This window comes from Calonectris borealis, chromosome Z, assembly GCF_964195595.1.
Source record: "Calonectris borealis chromosome Z, bCalBor7.hap1.2, whole genome shotgun sequence".
Classification (NCBI taxonomy): domain Eukaryota; kingdom Metazoa; phylum Chordata; class Aves; order Procellariiformes; family Procellariidae; genus Calonectris; species Calonectris borealis.
In genome coordinates, this window is record NC_134352.1 from 37,377,090 (window position 1) to 37,398,417 (window position 21,328).

A 21,328-nucleotide genomic window follows, 5' to 3' on the forward strand; every position below is an offset into this window, starting at 1 on the left:
TCCCTCCTTCAGCGTAGCACAGCAGCCCCGGTGGAGCCCTCCGTCCCCTGCCCCCAAGGCACGGGCAGCCCCACTGCTGAAGCCCTCCCTGGGCTGCCTGGGATGCCCCCTACCAGTTTTATTGCTACCTGGATACAGCAGCAATTATAATGACATTTTCAGCTGGTGGGCTCTTCCAGGACCTTTTTGGAGCTGACCTGTGTGTACTTACTCAGGGTGGCATGGCAGGAGGAGGAATGATCAAAGCGAAGAAGAATTTTGCTTTCCTCTGACAGTGGGGGGAATAGGGAGCTGCTTGTGAGAGGCTCTTCAGAGGCATGTTTTTCCTGCTGTTTTTCCTTGGGGATGTCAGAGGGAGACAATTTATTAGACAGTCGTAACACACTGAGAGGGATAACGTGCCTTAAAAAAAGGGATGGGGAGGGAGACTCATAATGATTTCTTTGGTGAGCGAGAAGCTGGAACACCGCATGGCCAGGTCCGTGTTCCCATATGTTGAAATTAGTTTTTTAAAGGGTTTTTTTTTCCCAATTCTTCAGTAAGTCTGGTTGTAACAGAGATATTTCTCTTAAAAATATCTGACACTCAGCAAAACAGACCTGCAGCCTTCCTTGGATTGGCAGCTGACTCATCTGATTTCAAGATTTCATCCCAACATGCTGTCACCTATGAAAGCAGGGGGAGAAGTTACAAAAATGTCATCTGAGTGAATTGAAAGAGACAGTTTCTAGGTAGAAGTAATATTAGATCATCTGTTTGAAGTTACATGTGGTAATCAGATGATTACGGCTGGTTATACCTTCAGGGACAATCCTCTGTTCCTTGCAAAAAATTTGGGACGTAGATGTCCTTGTTTAGCTTTGCTTCTTTGACTGTTTTACTCAGGTTACTGTAGTAAGCGCCATCCTGCCACCCATGTCTATACTTCGGTATGTAATTACTGTACTTGGGAACAGCAACGGTTTTTGGTACGCTGAAACCTTTTCTGAATATGTAAAGCAATAATAAATATGTGCATGCCTGTGATACTGTCAAACCATAGCATCATGTAGTGTTACCTAATGAACATCCTGCCCGAGTTTTATATGTTTGGTTTTTTCCTACATCTTTGCTAGTGAGGGCTGTGTGTTTTGCTTGTTGTAGGAGTGATGGAGGGTGATTCTGTGAAAGGAAGGAAGGCAGTACCATTTTCCGTTGATTTTATCCACTGAAATAATTGAATGTGGTATCTTTTAGCAAGGACACAGCTCAGCTAGGAGTGCTGACACCCACTTAAGGCAATGCCTAGTGAGGAGAATAATTTGGTTCATGATTCAATGAAGGCATATGCTTAAAACCTATTGATGTCCTCCCTCTTTCTTGCGTTTAAATGCTTTTTAAATACCTTGCATTAAAAGCATCCTCCTTTCATGGTAACATCAGAATATATGTTTAAATATAATAGAGACAGACTTTGGAGCCTGAGTTTTTTGTTTAAAAATACTGATTTTATAATCCGTTGTAGAAATAATTGCACTAAGCTAAAAATAAGGTTGTTGTCTACAAGTTGCTGTTTCACAAACAACTTTACTTTTCTCTAGTTTGTCACAAACACTAAGTCCATTTGCACCTGTGTTTTTACTAGTGACATTTCAATGAATTGCTCTGTCTATTACCTGGCTTAAAATGGTCTCTCAAATCCTATGATTAACATTAACAAATTCATCATTTAGTAGAATCAGTAGAGTGAAGATCAACTGTTAATTTTTACTGATCTTAGACATAGTGAAGTTTCAGTTCACAATATATCTTTTTAGGAACTAGCAGATAAACATTCAAATCAAACGCAGCACAATTGGTCTATTCAGTAAATGTGACTTTAAGTACATTTTTTTAGGGATTCTGTTATGTGCTACTTTTCACATAAAAAGCACACAAACCCAACATTATTTGTTAATGTTTATCTAAGTTGTATGCTAGATGTAAGGAAATCTTGCTTTTGGGGTCTGTTGTTGAGCATCTGGTAGGAGAATTCACGGACCATATCCCTGGTGAGTGTAAATTGTCATAGGCCCATTGACTTCAACTGAGCTATGACTATTTATACAAATTCTCCTGCCTGTTAGTTTTTGACTTTTTAACACTAGACTCCCCTTCTTTTCTGATACTATTTATTACATACCTTTAGTGCATGGGAAAAGTTTTTACATCCCTCTTGTATGTTAGTGAAGTCTCTCTTTGGGGTGTTAACTACTTCAGCGGGTATTTTCTGATATCCCAAGAGCGCTGATCTTTAGACGTGGCTGAAGATGTGCAAACAAATGATTTTATGTGCCGGAAAGGTGGGTTATTTGCAGATAAACCTTTGGACAGAGAATGAAACTGTTTGTTCAGAGCATGGAAACAGGTAGGGCAGGAAGCCTGCGCCCTTCTCCCGTGACGTGGGCGCAGGGTGCCTCCATCCAGGCAGGGGCCTGATGCAGCAGTGAAGTTGTCCCTGCCATCCTTCCGCTTCCTGGCTTCAGCAGGCAGGACACAGATGTGCAGGTGTGGGTTTTTTGGTGTTTTATGGTTTGTGGGTTTGGTTTTTTTTTTTTGAGTTTTTCCTGTACACCTGGTTTTTGGAAAGTTCACTAAAACCTCCAACCCATTTGTGTGTGTTACTGAATTTCTGCCTATGGGCAGAAGTTATGGGCGATGTCAGGAGCACCTGGCATTAGCCCAGCCCTTTTCAATGGATGAATAGTAATAGTTCAGGCAATACTGGTTTTGAAAAATCCCATTCTCTTCCTCCATCAAATATTTATACACCAGTCCTGTTGCCTTGAATGTCAGTAGTAAAACTTCCGTTGATCTCGTGTGCACAACAGGAGGCCTGTGAGAAGAAGCAATTTTATAGCCTATTGTAATTCTTACTTTAAAAGACAACACTCCCGACAAATTTTAAGTCATGGTGAAACAAGAAATTGAGTGTTTTATTTGATATTTTCCCTGAAAGATAAATATACAAACCTGACTGGAAAGTACCAAGTTTTTTTCTATAGTAACATTAATATAGATTCACTATGTTTTTGACAAGAGGCAAATTTTATAGATGTGATACAGCATATGACAAGGGTAGTATGTTTCTCTTCTCTCAGATCTTCTCTGTGACCTGTTTCTGTGGGAGGGAGTGAATATTTGGAGACTCATTTTAGCCATCGAAAAGTGATCCCCTTGTGAGTTCAGTTCGCTCTGCAGCACTATGATATGATATGTGTCAAGAGTAAGGGTAACAAATTACAAGGGCTGTGGTGCCAGATTATAAGAGGTCCTGATTTTGAGATACGCTATAAACAAACCATGAATACATATGTATATTAAAAACAGAAATTCCTGATTTTTTACTGCAGCCCTTTATACTGCCCTTCCCACAAGTCGGAGTGGTTTGCCTCTCTTTGATTAAACATAAACCCTTTATGCCTTTAATTTTTTTGTATTGCGGATCATTTACCTTGTGTGCTTTATGTTTATGAGGTAGCCACACCTTGGGCTAAGTAAACTCGTAATCTGAAATATGATTCCTGTCCTTTTCCCTCTGATCTTACAGTTGATTATAATCATCCTCTTTACACAGCTTCTGCCATCAGTTTTCAATCCATAGCTATCAAAACCTGAGACTTTCCCACAAGACGAGTGACGGTATACCAAATGTTGTATTTCTCTACCCATAGCAAATAGGATGACATGAATCATTCGTCCTTTCCTTCGTCTATCACTGTCTAACTGTGGTTTTCTGTGCATTTTTCCTTGCTTTGCCACTCCGCTTGTAATGGAAAATGAGGGGGAGTCCTAACATCCTCTCTTAGTATTTAAGAGTTTTTAATTAAAAGCTGTTTAATCCCTGGTAAATATAAAAGAGGGTCAAATCTTCAGGTTCATTATTTGTTGTGGGAAAATTTATAGGAAACTTTAAGTGCACTTAGTTTGCTTGTGGGAAACTGCTGTAAAAAAGTTTCTACTATCTTTTAAAAAACTAACCTCTGGAATATCCTGTTATATTCTATGAATTGGCTTAGTATTGTTTACTTTGGTAGAATGTAAGCTGAGGATGTATCCCTCCAAATAACTTATAAATTTATTATTTGAATGTATTAAAATATATTTTTCTCAAATAATAATTTTAAATAACATTTTTTTTTCATTTTATTACAAGGGTAGGTTGGTAGGGTATTATTAAATTTGTTGGGTTTTTTAATGTATTCAATCAAAAAGTTTTTCTTTCTAAGTTTTCTGGAGGATTTCTGAGTTTCTTTCTGATGCAGAGTGTTGTGTCTCTTCCATTTTCAGGAAAATAGATTTACAAGTTTCTGTTGTCTTTGTAAGTTAAGTTTGTGGGATGCAATCAGAAGAAGGTATCTTATTAGCAAATAAATATCTAATACCTCCCAACTCTGCTTTCAGAATTCCCTTCATGAATCCTCGCTGAAGATTGTTATGCCTTCATGTGTTTTCTCTATTTTTCAGCAAAACCACTAGGTCTGCACTCACTGTGTTTTCGTGGGCACCAAATACATACTGAAAGCTCTCATCAGACTTATGTGCTTCACAGGGTGATTTTAGTATTGAACAGAGTTTCCACGATTGCCTTTTATTTACCGGGGCTTTTTTGTTTCATATGCCCTCTGGACGGTTCAGCTGTGACAGTTACATACAATAGATTGTGTTACATAGATAACATACAGTGTATTGCACCCAGATGTATTCTTTCAGCATTTCAGATTTTCCATTAAGAAAAACCTCTTTGATTCCTAGGTATTTTCTTTTGTAGTCTTTTGTTTAGTGTTCTTCCTGTGTCACATGTGAAATTAAAGTAATGCTTAATGCAAGGGTGGGGTTGGCGATGTTCAGTATGTTTTTGCAGCACATGCAGTACGCCTAGGAATCTCTTCATATACTTCTAGAGGAAATATCTACCTTATGGAAGTCTTACATGACCTCCACCTACAGAGATTCCTGTACGTGCATGCTGGGTTTTATTGCTATTCAGAAGCACCTGGTTCTTCCAGGGCTTCCTTTATAGACCCAGATGTCCCTGGAAGTTATGGTTTCAGTCAGTGGGAGGAGATTCAACTGGCACAGTACCACTGAACCCACATTTTTCTTCTACATTGCTTGTTTGGTTAATTCTCCATTTCATACAGACTACATCCACAAACATGAAGGCAGACTGTGTTTAATCAGGCAGTGCAGTGCATGTGTGATAAGGAACTTGTAAATGTCTTATCAGTGCTTGGTTCTTCAAGATGTTTCCAGACCTGGTAAGCGTGGTCAATCTTAGAGACACCCCGTGTTGTACATAAAAGTGATATCAGTGTTTTGATTTTATTTGTGCATGCCCAAAAGAAAAGGTTCTCCTGTTTTAGCTTTATATTAGAAAGGCTAGTTCTTAACTTTATTGTTCTGGCAGCAGATCACCTTATGGGCCTGGAAAACTAATAGCATTCATCCTAAGAAATGGAAGTTGGAGTTTTAGGAATAGAGGATCTGTTCAGTCAGATTCTTTAAGATTTTATTTTTAAATCCAAAGTCCTGTCAAACATCTGACAAGTAGCTGGGAGGAGAGTTCTCTCAGTAGGACAACATACCTTACCTCCACTGTAGCTGAGTGCTGAGAAAATTCATGGTCTAGATGCGTTGTCTTTGAGACTGGCCTCCAGCAAAGGTGAAAAAAGAAGGTCAACACTTAGGATGTTCCTGACTCTGTTTTGTAAAAAAAAATAGTTACATAAAAGTGGAAGAAAATCACTAGTGAGAAAAGGTAATGGCATCTTGAAATATTCAGAAAGAAACAATAAAGAACAAAGCTATGAAAGTACCTATGGCAATTAGCTTGTAAGATTTCTGCAAGTGGAACAATTTGAACTCTTCTGGATTCCTCTTGCGGAGTCAGATTTCTGCCCTTACCAGGGTTCTTGATCAGAGCAGACTTTGCAGCTCAAGCAGCAGGAAATTGAAGAGTCAGTATTTCTGCCTATTTTCAGCAGCTTTTAACTCTTGCTCTGATCAGCAACTGAATTCCTGGCATATGGTTTGGAGCATGAATCAAAGCCACACATGGTTCCAAAGACTCCTGTTTGAACTGAGCATGACGCCGCTCCTGCACTGTTTTATCAGATTGCCCCCAGCTTGCTTTTTGCTGCGGATGTTTTGCCATGTGCCGAGTGTACGTGTAGCCGAGCGAAAGGGTAATCTGTAAGGAGACTATAAGTGCTGCCACTTCTGCAGCTTTGTTGAAATCAACTATTTTCGTGAGAAGACTGATGTAATTTTGTCCCCTCGATCACTAGTGCTAGCCAAACTGTATTCACTGAGCTGCCTGACCTGACGAAGATGCATGTAGAATAACAGCCCAGCTTCTGTCAGACTATCTGACATCAGGTTACTGTTTACTTTTGCTTGCATCCATGGTAATGGTCATATCCAGTTTAGTTTAATCAGCAGTTGACTATAACATGAGAGAGGGGAGCATATGTGTGTATATATAGTATGTAAGCTGTATTTAGAAGTTCTTGACAGAAATAAATAAACTGAGCTAAGTAAGAGATCACACTGCTTTTGTCACCAAACCCAAGCTGTTTGGAGTACTATTTTTTATAGATTTTTTTTGAGTGTGTGCTGGCAAGAGACCCCTGTACTGAGAGTTGAAGTGTGAGGTACAGTTTCAGTTAGATGATACATTGCAGACTTTGTTCTGCAGGATAGGGGTATGAATTTACTCTTGAGAAGGAGGTCAAATAGGGGTTTCATATTCATTCAGCTCCTTGTGGGAATTGCTGACTTCCTACTGAGGTGGTCAAGGATCATAAAACAGGCACAGACAAAATGCTTTGATATTTTTGTCCCTGCAGGCATGATGCAATTGTTGCAAAATTAGAGGTTTTGTTATGAGAGTGAAAGAATTTCACTGCAGGAATTAATTGATCCTGAAAGACTCCTCCTTTACTTTGTCCACCATAATCAAAAACTTACATATCTTTGTGGAAGCAGAACTTGTTTCAGAGTTTGTAGACAAAATGTTGCTTTGTGAGTATTTAACAATGACACTGTTACAGGAAATAAAGGCCAGATCTGGACAAAAACTGCGTGAAACACTTCGTATCACCATGGTTTACCTAGCAGCTGTGTGATGGATCGGGTCCTGTTAAGTCTTTCTGGGAAGAAAGGGAGAGATGCTGCTCGAGTGGTGATCGATTGTTCCAACTTTTGTCTACACTGGCTAACTACTGGCTAACCTTACACTGCTGAAAAGTTTGTACTTTAAGAAATAGTGGTAACATTTCCCTGAAAGATGAGCTTTAACAGGGAGACACAGCAGAGGAAAAATGAAAAGAGGTTCCTAAGGCAGAATAAGATATCGGAAATAACGGGCCGCACTCGGCACTGCGTAGGTGCTGGGTGATGTGCTCATCATGGCTAGCTGTTGTCAGGCAGCAGTTTTGGTCCTGATTTGGCCCAGCTGAAGTTACGTGGTTGTACATGTATTCATTGACACTTTTGTCCTGCTCATGTGGCATGCTAAGGAAGGCTGAAGCTATTTGTAAGAGAAGTGGAAACATGGGTGATCAAAACAGGTATTGATATCCAAGGAAAATAAAGTGCAAAACGCGGAATAGTATTGAAGTAATACTTCCAAAATCGCTGGTACAGGAGAGGTACCTCAGCCTTTTGAACTGACTGTTTAGTTACAAAAGCTGATTAAACTTTTGGGTGTCCTAGGATTACTCTGGACTCATGGTTTTCTAGATTATGTTTTATGCCTTTTTTGGTCCATCATGCAGTGAATGACGTGATGTGAATCCATCAGGCTAGTGAATCCTAGCACGGAGCTGTGCCATGCCAGAGGAAACACACGGCATACTGGATGTTAACTCTGAGAGCACTCCCACTCTGAAGCCCTTTTTCAGTGCTTAGACAGTTACGATGTACAGATCAGCTCTATATTATTTACTGGGGCCTTGGGGATGATGTGTTGAATCACTGAGCCTTTAGGCTAGTGCTTTTATGCCAAAATATTTATGTTGATGTAAGGGAGTAAAATTTGGCCCAAAACCTCACTGAACTGAAAAAAATGCATTAAAATGCATGTTGGAAGAGGAATTTGGCATTGACTCTGACTAGAGAGAAGAGGAAAAGAGGTTAAAAACTTCATTACTTTTTATTCTGTTTACCTAATTCAGAGTTCAAAATTATTCCATGTTTTAATTAAAGCTTGACAAGGTCTCTTCTGCTGTTCATGACAGGAAATGAAGAAAGGGAGAGAGAGGTGGGAGAGGAGAACCAACTCTTTGCCTAATTGTACTGGGTGCAGCTAGATGCCAAAACTGCGTGGGGACGTGTAACAAGATCTATGTTGCTGCCTCTGTCTAACAGCTTTTTAATAGACTCATCTGTCAAATCCCATTATTATTAGCATATGATTTTTAAATTAATCTTGGGCTTTCTTTTACTTCTTTCTCTAATGAACTATTTACAGGGTGCCTCATTAGTACTTCTAAGGTAGTGTAGAGACAATTGGAGGAGAAAGTTGCACCTGGTGAATGGAAAAATTTCAGATTTACAGTCTTTTGGTGTTTTCTCCTTTTATAAGAATATATTTTGTAAAAATTCATTGGGGACAGCTAGACTTCTGCTTATAAAATCCTAACCTGTCTTTTGCAGAGAAGATTACCATGAAGATGGGTTCTGTCAGCCATACAGGGGAATTGCGTGTGCACGAATCATTGGAAACAGGACCATTTATGTGGACTCCCTCCAGATGCAAGGGGAAATTGAAAACCGGATTACTGGTAAGCTTATACATCTCTGTAGCAGGGCAAAAAACATTCGTGAAAGTTTCCAATTCAGTTGTAAATAGTGCTATCATCCTCTTCAGTTTTATCGGTCAGTGACTAAAACATTCTCCTATTAAGGTTTAGAGGAGGTGAGCCAGTTTCTCACTTGTGCAGTTAGCAAAATTTGGAGCAAGGAAGATGAATATCTGCTGTCATGTCTAGAAGCTTTTTCCACGTCCTTAAGTAAATGTCAGAGCATTGACTTTTTAACAGCTTATAGTTTATACTGAAGCTTTTTGCATGATGGATTCAAATAGAAGATTTTTTAAAAAATCAATTTGTGATGTAATTAAAAATTACTGGTTTTTTATTTTCTTGAAAAATGTATGGTCGCTTTTCCCTTGGGTTTGCTCCCCTGTTGCATAATCCTGGCAGAGTCTGGATTTCACATTGATTTATATAAAACAAGAGTTGACCTTCCTGTGCTCTGCGCCTGCTGATGCTTTCTCTGATCATTGTTTTGGTACAGAGTCACAAACATGCATCCAAAACCTTAATGACTTTTAATGGGCTGTACATCAACATGGGTTTTCTTCACTGGACCTCAGCTAGTTGACATTAACAGCTGTGACTGTGATGTGCACAAGTAGAGCAAGCAAATGAATCCGTGGAATAGAGCAAACTTTATCATAATATATGGCCAATTAACTCAGTCCAGCAGAAGCTTATTTGCATCTGGCCAGATACGGCTAACTAATTCAATCTACTATTTTAACATAACTAGTTGCCAAAAAGAGTTTGACTTCACTTGCCAGCTCTGACTCCTTAAAGATACTACCTTAAAGGCTCATTGTCAAGCCAGCAATCCAGGTCAAGTTTTTTTCTGTTCTTGAGACGGTGATCAGATTCTGGCACTGGCAAAATCCAGGTGCTGACCTTCCCTTGTGCTGTTACGACTCATTCCCCTCCCTCCTTTCTCCTGTACTCTGTTGTAATTCCAGCCTCTTCTACCATTATGTCATTAATTAATACATACTATTGATACCATTTTTTTTCTATGACATAATCTCTATCCTGTTTGGATGTTTTTCAGCAATATTGAAATGTTCATCTATCTGAAATTATTAAATTTGTAACTCTATTAAATTAGGTTCATAATGTCCTTTTCAAAAAAAAATCAACCAAAAAACTGTGATATCTTCCAGAAAGTGTTTATTGATCAAGTTATACTTGTTTATGAAATATACAACATGGACATTCATGACCTGGCTGCTGGATCCCTAATACCACTGATTATCGGTTAGATTTTGGAGGCTGGGGGCTGGGACCCTCTGTCCTGGAGTTGAGGAGAATTTCTGATGGAACCATTCTTTTTTAGGAAAACTCTGTGAACCACCATGTAAAACTGCCTAGTGCTTACCTAGGCAGTAATGATAATCCATTAATAATATGGCATTTTCAAACTATATACATCCAAAGGACATACCAAATGTGTTATGCAAAATAACCCTGAGGATTTCACAGCATACTTGGTTCTTACGGGTCTTCTTGTATGTAAAACAAGTATTGCAAGACTATGCGTTCTCTGTCCAAATGACAGGGTATTTTTGAAATTGCCGTAACTTGTTAGTTAAAAAAAAATCTGCTGTATAACTGCTAGTAAAATTTTGCTTATACTTTTGCCCATGCTTCCTAAGCACAGTTTTTGGCTCAGTTTTTTCTGAGCTTGTGCTCAGAGCTGTAGGGCGTTCAGGGGAGGCTGTGAGTGGGAAACGGTGACACCTACCGCCCGACGCCCAGAACATTTAACGAGGTTACAGGCGACATCTATGAGGAATTTGCATTCTGGATTTTCATTTCCCTGCTGTGCCGATGTGTGAAATACATTCCTTTTGTCTCTATGGACCCTGGTGCTGTTCGGTCCTGGCCATGTGGTTAGGTGAGAATTGCAGCCTTCTATTAAAAAAACAGAAGGATGTTTCTGGAGAAAAACTTGAGACGTGACTTGAAAGACAGGAAGGCCAATATAGTACATGGACCTGACCCCTGACCTGTGGGTATGTGTGGCTAGCCATGTCTTTGCTGTGCTGTTTAATAACTGTTTAATAACTAAAAAAAAAAACCCTTAGATGCCACCACACAGTCCTGCTGGCTTTTGCGCCTCCCATCAAAATAAGGACATGATTGTGAATTGTGCACTCTTCGCTCATGCCGTTCTAAATTCTGTAAGGGCATCACAAAAATTAGTGTGGTGTTTCAGATAGCCAACAGTGACCGCTTTGCTCCTCCTAACATTTTTTCCATGTTAGTCTTCACATGTCTCAGCTGTTGTTTGAGGCCTGGTACCGTGCTTGCATGCAATGTTCCCTACGTGTCTGATAAATGGTTATGTTCCTGTATTAATATTCCTGTATTAAAATAAGCAAAGGTGTAAAGAATACAAAAGGCTGGAGTTGAGGGGGCTGCTTGCTGCATGTGCGGTTTTTAGGAAGAAACAGGAGATTCTCTGGTAGCAGGTGGCAGCAGGAAGTAGATGGTTGAAAGGACAAGAGGGAAAGAATCGATTTGTAGGTTGTAAATAGACTGCTGAATGACTTGAACTGCTCATTTCCTGTCTTTTTACAGCGTGCATTGGTGGAACGTGCAGTCTAGCAAGCCTCACTCACAAATGATGATTTCCAGTGTGGGAATGAATGTTCCTACATTTAAAGCTTGATTCATCCCCAGATACATGATGCACATGCACATTTGTCTTTTCTTTGCAATGTGCAAAAAACGCTCAGATAAATGTTAGTGTGTAGATGCTGAGAGCTGAAGGGGAGCATTAAGTTCCTAATTCATGATGACATTCATCTTAATGTGATCAGTATGCTGAGATTGATTACATTCATTTTTCCCAAAACTGCCACCTGTTAGGCTTCTCACGTCTAATAATAGCAATATCTCCCCAAATACCAATGGCACATTTCCTTTTGCCTGTCAAAACTTGAAAAAAACTTGTCTTGTTTATTGATCAAGATGTCTACAGGAGGAAGAAGCTAGGTGATCCTCATTCAGATTTTACCTAATTAGGAACTTTGGAAATACATGTCAGCATCCTGGCAGGTGTACCTTGTCTTCGCTCTTTATCCTTTCAAGTTAAAATTAGTCAAGCGCCAACAGTTTGCTCAGTGCTGGTCACTTGGGTAACTTCTTAAGAACTGAAGTCCTACAAGCTCTGTGCACACGTCAGAGGGACACGGGGATGCTGGGTTTTCTTTCTGCATTTGTCAACTGTCCTTTACAGCAGAAATGACCTCATTTCCCTGCCGCTCAGTAGGCTTTCAGACCCTCAAGAAAAGATGAAAGCTGTAAAAGGCAAATGACATGAAAATTATATTGTTTCTCATGCTTTTCATAACTTAATACTTAAGCACTATTTTTGTTCCTTTCCAGCTGCATTTACTATGATTGGCACTTCTACGCATTTGTCCGATCAGTGCTCACAGTTCGCTATACCATCCTTCTGCCACTTTGTGTTTCCCCTGTGTGACGAGCGCTCTCGGACCCCTAAGCCGCGGGAGCTGTGCCGGGATGAATGTGAAGTTCTGGAGAACGATCTCTGTAGGCAGGAGTATAACATCGCTAGATCAAACCCCCTCATCTTGATGCAGCTACAGTTGCCTAAGTGTGAGGATCTCCCACGACCTGACACCTTGGAAGCTGCCAACTGCATAAGGATCGGGATCCCTGTGGAGAGACTCAGCCGATGTAAGTCTGGGTGTTTCATCACTGGGAAAAAGTAGGGTTTGTTGCTTCCTCAGGTTGGGTCTGAAAGACGACAATATTTTATCAGTCATTCTTTTTGTAAAGAAAGTACCGCTATACTGGACGCTACTTCTTCTTATATGTTAATACTGACCATAATCTTGCACTGTTGTAAGGTACAGTTAGGATGGCAAGAAAGTTGAAAGGATACTGCTTAGTACTGAAAAGAGTTATATCAACCACCCTGGGCTATAAAACTCTGTGTTCACACAACTGATTTGACTCAGATTTGTGAGGGGCAGCCGTGTGTTGCAGGCTTCCCTTCCCACATACCTGCCCCCACCTCTGGCTCAGTCATTGCCTTTCTGGATGAGTCCCCCATATAGCTATTTGTGAGTTCTGTTTACCTATCAAGAAACCTCAGATAGACTGTGGAAGCCTCACTGGAAAAACCTGTTAAGAAATTAAACATTTAACATTCATTCTTTCTATATGGAAATCCACAAGAATATTAATTATGTAAATCGAGCATGGAGTGTAATTGTCTTTCCACACCCACACAGGATGGGTGAAAACATTGATCTCACTTCCATGAATTTATATTTGCATCCAGGAGTAGACGGGCTGTTTCCTTGTCAGTAATTATTTGCTGACAATTTTTCTGCCTACTCCGTTTCCTAGGAATTACTCCCCACCCCCTACAATGTTCAACAAGGAAGCTCCAAGAGACTAAAGATGGTTGAAGTTCAAAGTGTGATAAGATTATTCTGAATATCTGTCCTGGTTTCGGCTGGGATAGAGTTAAATTTCTTCCTAGTGCTGTGTTTTGGATTTAGTATGAGAAGAATGTTGATAACACACTGATGTTTTCAGTTGTTGCTGAGTACCTTGTCAAGGACAACTGTCCTCTGCTAGACTGGGAGGGAGCACAGCCAGGATAGCTAGCCCAGCTGGCCAATGGGGTATTCCATACCATGTGACATCATGCTCAATATATGAATCGTAGGCGTGTTCCAGGAAGTAGCGATCGTTACTTGGTTATCGGTCAATGCGGGTGGTGAGAAATTGCATTATGCATCACTTATTTTGTATATTCTATTATTATTATTATTATTATTATTATTATTTTATCTTTTCTGTTCTATTAAACTATCTTAATCTCAACCCATAAGTTTTTCTCACTCTCACCCTTCCGATTCTCTCCCCACCCCACTGGGGTGAGCGAGCGGCTGCATGGTATTTGGCTGCCTGCCAGGTTGAACTACGACAATATCCATTGTCTGAAACCCACAGTTAGGAGCAGGGATCATGGTGGGCATGGAAGACTAGCTGTGTGCTGGTAAGGCAATAATCTAGTGTAGCTGAGAAGCAAAAATAACTGACAAAATGATGACAGAGACAAATCAGCCAGGGAAGAGGTATTGAGCAAATGGAATGAGAATAAAAACAACAAAAAGTCTGGCAAAAGTAGTCCGTGACCCTCAGAGCCAGCAGTGCTCCTCTGGTGGAATAGCTGCGGTGTGAGTACCCTGGGCATTTGGGGGAAGGGCTTTGAGAGAGCTGGATTCCTGACGGCTGGGAAGGGGGATTCGGAAAAATGGAGAAGGAAATGTTGCAAACATACAGAAAAATGCATGATTCAGTTCAGGTGATACATATGGGAGACAAGCACTCAAAAAGTATGAAGAGAGGATAGCAGAAAACAGAGAGAGAATAAAGATAGGAGTTCAGCAGATACAGAAGTGATGTATCTAAAGAGAAGAAAAGCCTGAATCCCTTCTTTCTAAGGAAGAAAAGAAGGAAAAAATGGCAAAAGGTGTTAGAAAATGCAGTACTAAATTGTCTAGGAAGTGAGCAGTGTGAGGAAGACAGGAAGATTATGAGAAATAAAAGTGGCGGGAAGTTTACACCGTTGGCATCTGAAGACTTTTCCTGAAGTGAAACTCATATCTTTAATTTAGGTTAGCTTATCTTGTCCTGTATCTAAAGGTCCATACATGCTCGTTAGAATCAACTTGCATTCAAGTGTTGGTGTGTACAGCCGTAAAGTTGAGACACTCCAGGGCAGAATCCAGAAATAACTGGGTGTAAGAGAACAGATACTTGCAGAACTGAAATTTCAAAACCCACAGCTTTCGTTTAAACCCTGAAGTACCTAAATTCAAGTACCTTTTGCATACGTGGTCTATGCACTTCAACCCTTTTGGTCTTGCTGGCCGTTGATTGTTTTGTTATTTGCAACGTTTTGTCAAACTCTGTTTTACAGATCATCAGTGCTACAATGGTTCTGGAGCAGACTACAGAGGGACCGTCAGCGTTACCAAGTCTGGCCACACTTGCCAACTCTGGGACTCCCAGAGTCCCCACAGCCACGATCTGACAAGCACACAGTTTCCAGAGCTAGGTGGAGGACATGCGTATTGCCGAAATCCTGGAGGTCAGATGGATGGGCCCTGGTGTTTTACAAAGAATAAAAACGTACGCATGGAACTGTGTGACATACCTTCTTGTAGTATGTATTCTCTTTCTTTTTTCCCCTACTACTGTCCTGAATCCTGTGTAATTTTGAATGTTCCCTATTTTTACAAGTACAATTCACTTAAGAGGGTTATGCTTTCCAATGTTTCACTTGCTGTAATGTGGCACCCTTGTTTTGTGTTGTAGGCGTTTAATATTTTCTGGGGATCAGAGCTTGTAACTGAGATATTGTGACACTTTTTAATTATGTACCAGGTGCTTAGGCAGAGATAATAATTAACGATACTGCTGCAGTTTGTATTCTAACTGGCCAAATGCCAGACTTGATGTACTTATCACCTGTATGTGATTGGTTTGCTCACGCTACTCAATGGTATATTGCTTTTGCTCTGTACGGCATCTTGCAGGCAGCAAGGATTTTCAGATCCTGTAGAGGGAGATGTAGCACCATGCTTGGTCGGAAGGAAACCACGTGAAGTGCAGAAGCAGAGATGTCATAAAACAGATGATCTTATCAGAAAAGTCCTACACTATCTGCTGGTGGCTCTGTACTGCACGACTGATAGCAAAAATAAGAAGCACAGCTCTCTCACCTTAATACTGTCCCACTCACTTCCCTGTATTGGTACAGCCTTCATTCTAGAGCTGTTACAGTGTTAACAGTCTTTGGACATGACAAAGCAATTTAATACTGTGCTTCATTAGGAAGAAAAGCATGTTTCCAGCAGCAACAGATGTATCATGGAAGCCATAAAAGTTACAGACTGCCTGGATATTTAAGAGTGCTCAAAATTGATATAACATTTCTTAGTTACTTCACTTTTTTACAATAACGTGATTTGACATTTATAATAAATTTCTACGTTGCATGTAACATGGTGTAAAGATAACACTGGGATGTGGTTGTGGTGAAAGCAGTAGCTACAAATAGCAAAACCACGGATTGCAGAAAGCATCCCAGGCAGTTCCAATGAACATTTTGGACATCATTATGCTTTTCTTAAGTTTCTAAGTATCAAGAAAAAAGTATTTTAGGAGGGTTCCAGAACAGCCTTATTAAGTGTATTGATGGCTTTTTCATGTGGTAAAATAAAAGCACTTTAATTCTATTAAGTACAGAACAAATAATATCTCTGCCAGTGAGAAGTGAGATTTATTTTATTCTGGGCAGAGGTAGTACCAGTGGAGGTAAAAAGTGGGCAAAGTGCTGATGAAATGGGTGAAGCTGGGCGAGAAAGCCAGACTGCAATGTTGTGCTGCAGTTTATCACATTGAGCTCACTGCTTTATATACTTTGACGAAAACTACTCACTTGTTTTTTATCCCCTGAACAAGATAATGCAATGATACTCTGGTCTATGTCCTGCAGTTTCCGCAGGACTGGAAGCCTCAAAAGTGAAGTGAAATAAACCACATACTGTTACAGTCAACACATTGAATGTGGGGCTTCTAGTTTATCTTCATACTGCTAGTTGCTATGTCCATTCAAACTTCTTTGAAATATTTAATGGAAAATTATGGAGACTTCTGTTTTCAAGCTATAGAAGTTTACTTTTTGTTTAAAATATAGTATTAATAATCATACTAGTGGTTTGTTGTTTGGGGTTTTTTTGCTTTATTATCAAATGCATTAAAAATACTTGTTGTAAACAACGAATATTTCTGTGCCTGACAGGTCCACGTGACAACAGTAAAATGGGAATCCTCTACATCCTGGTTCCCAGCATAGCTATCCCTCTGGTTATCGCCTGCCTTTTCTTCCTGGTCTGTATGTGCAGAAACAAACAGAAGGCATCCGCTGCTACACCACAGCGCCGCCAGCTGATGGCATCTCCTAGCCAGGACATGGAAATGCCACTCATTAACCAACACAAACAGGTATTTTTTCCAAAATTTGCTTAGGCCACGTATTTCCAAAGTGTTGTGATTTTCAGTGTCTCAGGCTGGCGATGTTCGAATTGAGCTGTATTGTAAGGGGCCTAATTTTCATACTGTGCTGGCCTCCTACTTCAGTGAAAACTAGGTCTTGCACTCGCTAGCTGTATCTGGGAATCCTGGCCTCTGGCAACAGCTTTCAGGACAAAGTATTTTATGACAATTGCCCTTACCTGTCAACCTCCATTCTGCCTGTTGTCTCAGTGACTGGAAATGTTGTTATTTCTGATCCAGTCTCCAGCCTGCAGCTCATTTTCGCTCCTGGTAATGACGCAGCCGGTTTGCTTGTTTAAAGCAGGATCCACGGTGGGGTTTCCTGTCTAATCTGTCGGCTCAGTCCGCTGGTATTCTGAACCATCACCAAGCGGGGAGCTGAGCCGGGGTGCAACATGTTTCTAAGGCTGTGTATCACAAAGGATGGTAAAACAAAAATGGCTTTGAACTTCTGTCTACAGATCTCAGCTCCTGCATACGATTTTCTGGGTCAACTAACTGACCTCCAGCTAAAATCCTGTTCAGAGCTAATGTTGAATTTTTAATCACAGCATTTACAAGATGCAAGCTCTAAAAAACAATGCTCAATTTGGAACAGTTGGCAACATCTGTTCAGGAAACTGTAGAATATTTGTAGGATACACCCACAAATTGTAACAAATTGCATTGATTTTGTGTGATAAGGGGGAGGTTTAATGGCTGAGTCTGGACTATGCTGGAAACTGTCTGGTCCAGTCCACAGTCTGTTGGCCACTAAAATCAGAGCTTGTTCCCAAATCACCTGTTAAATCCTCTTTCCAGACTGTCCTGCTCCCTCCTGCTGCGGTGCCCTGTGTGTAAAGCTGTGCCAGCTGCATTTGGCTCAGTCGGGGACTCCTCCAGCCCATGCTGGTCAGGATGGACCCATTAGATGACCGCCATGAACTCCCTTGCTTTCCCTGCCAGCTGCAGGAGGGAGGCTCTGGGGATTTCTCACTCTTGGCTTTGCCACCTTTTCCTTTATGTACCAGAAAGAAATTTCTTCTTCCTTCTGCTCCTCTTCCACCCCCCTCTTTATCAGAGCTAATGCGAGGTTTCTTAGCAGGGGTACTGTGTACTGTAGTGCAACAGAGGAGAAAGAGCATATCTGCTACTGCAGAACCGAAAGAGAGAGGTTTTGTTCTTCGTTCTGCTGGGAAGGATGTTTCAGTTCACTCCAAGGCTGCATCTCCTCAGCCAGTGCCCGCAGCTTTTCTGACAGATCTCCAGTGGGCACCTCTGGGCAGATCTATAGGGCAAGTGCAGCTGCAGTTAATAGACGTCATTGTTTGCCAGATTTACTGTGAACCCATTATTCATTTAGCTTGCAGGAAATATGGTTGCTCCTTTTTAAAAATAATTATACTCATCATCTTGCAACATAATTCAATTTACACTTCTGATAATAGTATAACTCATTTCAAGGTTAACTGTAAAATCAATATACTGTTGTGAAAATACAAAAAGCTGAAATGTTGTTTTGGCCCAGTGCATCTTCCATTTGGAGCATCTAACCCCTGGGAACTTTCTGTTAGCAAGAGATTCTGTTGTTTAGAAGACATTGTGATTTTTTACTGACTTACTTGCTTTACTTCATTTCAGGCTAAACTTAAAGAAATCAATCTGTCCACTGTGCGGTTTATGGAGGAACTAGGAGAGGAGAGATTTGGCAAAGTCTACAAGGGGCATCTTTTTGGTACAGCACCAGGTGAACAGACACAAGCTGTTGCTATCAAGACACTTAAAGACAAAGCAGAACTGGCTCTTCGGGAGGAATTCAAACATGAGGCAATGATGAGATCACGATTACAGCACCCAAACATTGTTTGTTTGCTGGGAATAGTGACGAAGGAACAACCCATAAGCATGATTTTTAGTTATTGTTCCCACAGTGACCTCCATGAGTTCTTGGTTATGAGATCTCCCCATTCGGATGTTGGCAGCACCGACGATGACAAGACAGTAAAATCCACTCTGGAACCAGCAGACTTTTTCCACATTGTGACTCAGATAGCTGCAGGAATGGAATATCTTTCAAGCCACCACGTTGTCCACAAGGACTTGGCTACTAGAAATATACTGGTGTTTGATAAACTGAATGTGAAAATATCTGATTTAGGCCTTTTCAGGGAGGTTTACGCTGCTGATTACTACAAACTGATGGGAAATTCCCTTCTTCCTATCCGGTGGATGTCCCCTGAGGCTATTATGTATGGCAAGTTTTCTATTGATTCGGATATATGGTCATATGGAGTTGTGTTGTGGGAAGTTTTCAGCTATGGCCTGCAGCCTTACTGTGGTTATTCTAACCAAGATGTCATCGAGATGATCAGGAACCGACAGGTTTTGCCATGTCCTGACGACTGCCCCACATGGATATACACTTTGATGTTGGAGTGTTGGAATGAATTTCCCAACAGAAGACCAAGATTTAAAGATATACACAACAGACTAAGAACATGGGGAAACCTTTCTAATTACAACAGCTCAGCGCAAACCTCTGGGGCAAGCAACACGACGCAAACAAGTTCTCTCAGCACAAGCCCTGTTAGCAATGTCAGCAATGCTAGGTACATTGGACCAAAGCAGAAAACTCCAGCTTTCCCTCAACCGCAGTTCATACAAATGAAAGGGCAGATGAGACCGATGGTCCCACCTCCTCAGCTCTACATTCCAGTCAATGGTTACCAGCCAATGCCTGCCTACGGCGCTTACTTGCCAAATTTTTACCCCGTCCAAATTCCAATGCAAATGGCTCCTCAGCAAATGCCTCCCCAGATCATTCCCAAACCAGGCTCCCACCACAGCGGGAGTGGATCCACCAGCACAGGCTACGTAACAACGGCTCCTTCCAATGCGTCGGTGGCTGACAGGGCTGCTCTGCTCTCAGAGGGCACGGATGACACGCACAATGGAACGGAAGACATCGCCCAGAATCCCGTCCAGGAGGAGGAGGAAGAGGAGGGCTCTGTGCCTGAAACAGAATTGCTGGGCGATAATGACACACTTCAGATGGACGAAGCAGAAATTCAATCAGAAGCCTAAGGAATTTGGCCTCATTACTAAGAATTTCACATCACTTCCACGCATGGAGACTGTAGATCCTTAGGCTTAATAGCAGTGATTTTGATCTGACTAAAAGAAACAAAACTAAAAAACCTACACCCATGTAAAGTGCAGCAGTAATGATATACCGGGTTTATTGACCATTGCCACCATCAGATTTTGCAAATATGATGGTATAGAGTTGCTGGGTTTAATCTTTTTTACTGTCCTACAGTTCTTGAGGGAAGCTGCTTTTCAGTTATGTACTGTTGCTGTGCAACGTATTGCAGAGTAGCATTGCACATCATGTATATCATGATATGTGAGTGTAATGTTAGTGAATTATGCTTAAACCAATAACACAAAAAGGAATTCAACTATGGTTGCAGAATTGCTCTGAGCATAAAGAAGTGCCCTGGATGTGATGGACAGCTTAGTTTATAGTATTTATCTCTTTGATATAATGGACACGAGATTGTTGTTTGCTTTTTGAGTCTGAAAAAATAACAAGTTGAGAATACTGATCCGTGTTTGTATTACGATAACCAGAAAAGTAAGGAAACTGAACATAAAATTGGCTGTGCTGAGTCAGACCGTGGGTCTGTCCAGCCCAGTAGCATGTCTCAAAAGGCCATCGATAATGTCTGCCCTGGGAAGACTGCAAGGGCAATTTCCCTTGTAGAATTTCCCCAGGGTATTTCCCCAGCCTCCAGCAATTTGTGGCTTAGGGACTTCCCAAGCCAGAAGTGGAATTTTTTTCTGTTTAATAGCCCTCGATGGAATTTTCTACCATGAATTTATCCAAATGATTTTGAACCCACATAAACTTATAGCATCCACAACATCCTGTGGAATAACATGAGAGGAGAGAGGATGGCTTTCTTTCATCATTCCCAATGAATGACTGTGACAGAAGCTTCCAAATGAGATCGTCTGACTGCATTTGTGGATGAAAGTATTCCTTCTCTGCTGTGTATTTTCAGCAGCAAGCAGCCTTAATACACTGTTAACCAAAAATGGGGATATTGTAGGGGATATTGTAGGTGTGCACTAACTTAACAGTCCAACTTTAATTGCATATTGGTTATCAAGTATAGAAAAGGGCTCCACATGTATGTTCCTACATTGTAAAAGTGTTGGGTTTTGTGCGGGGTTATACACTTACTTGATTTACCGCAATTACTGCTGGATTGCATGTGAAACCATGTTTTTTCCTGCCTCTTTAGTGAAAATTGATCTTTGAACTTTAGAAGACCAAAATAAGCAATACTGTACAAAGTGCTGGTTTTGTGCTTCTATTTGCAGGATGAATCATGTAC

General features: G+C 40.8%; 1 protein-coding gene across 1 annotated transcript in view; it reads left to right on the forward strand.

Annotated features, from left to right (window-relative positions):
- ROR2 (receptor tyrosine kinase like orphan receptor 2) overlaps positions 1-20,295 on the forward strand; it is a 155,017-nt gene extending 134,722 nt beyond the window's left edge. Inside the window, 5 exon segments of the mRNA XM_075136610.1 lie at positions 8,680-8,807; positions 12,228-12,542; positions 14,806-15,051; positions 16,693-16,895; positions 18,567-20,295. Coding sequence (XP_074992711.1) covers positions 8,680-8,807; positions 12,228-12,542; positions 14,806-15,051; positions 16,693-16,895; positions 18,567-20,009 — 2,335 coding nt within the window. The 3' untranslated portion in view covers positions 20,010-20,295.
- The last annotated feature ends 1,033 nt before the right edge of the window (positions 20,296-21,328 follow it).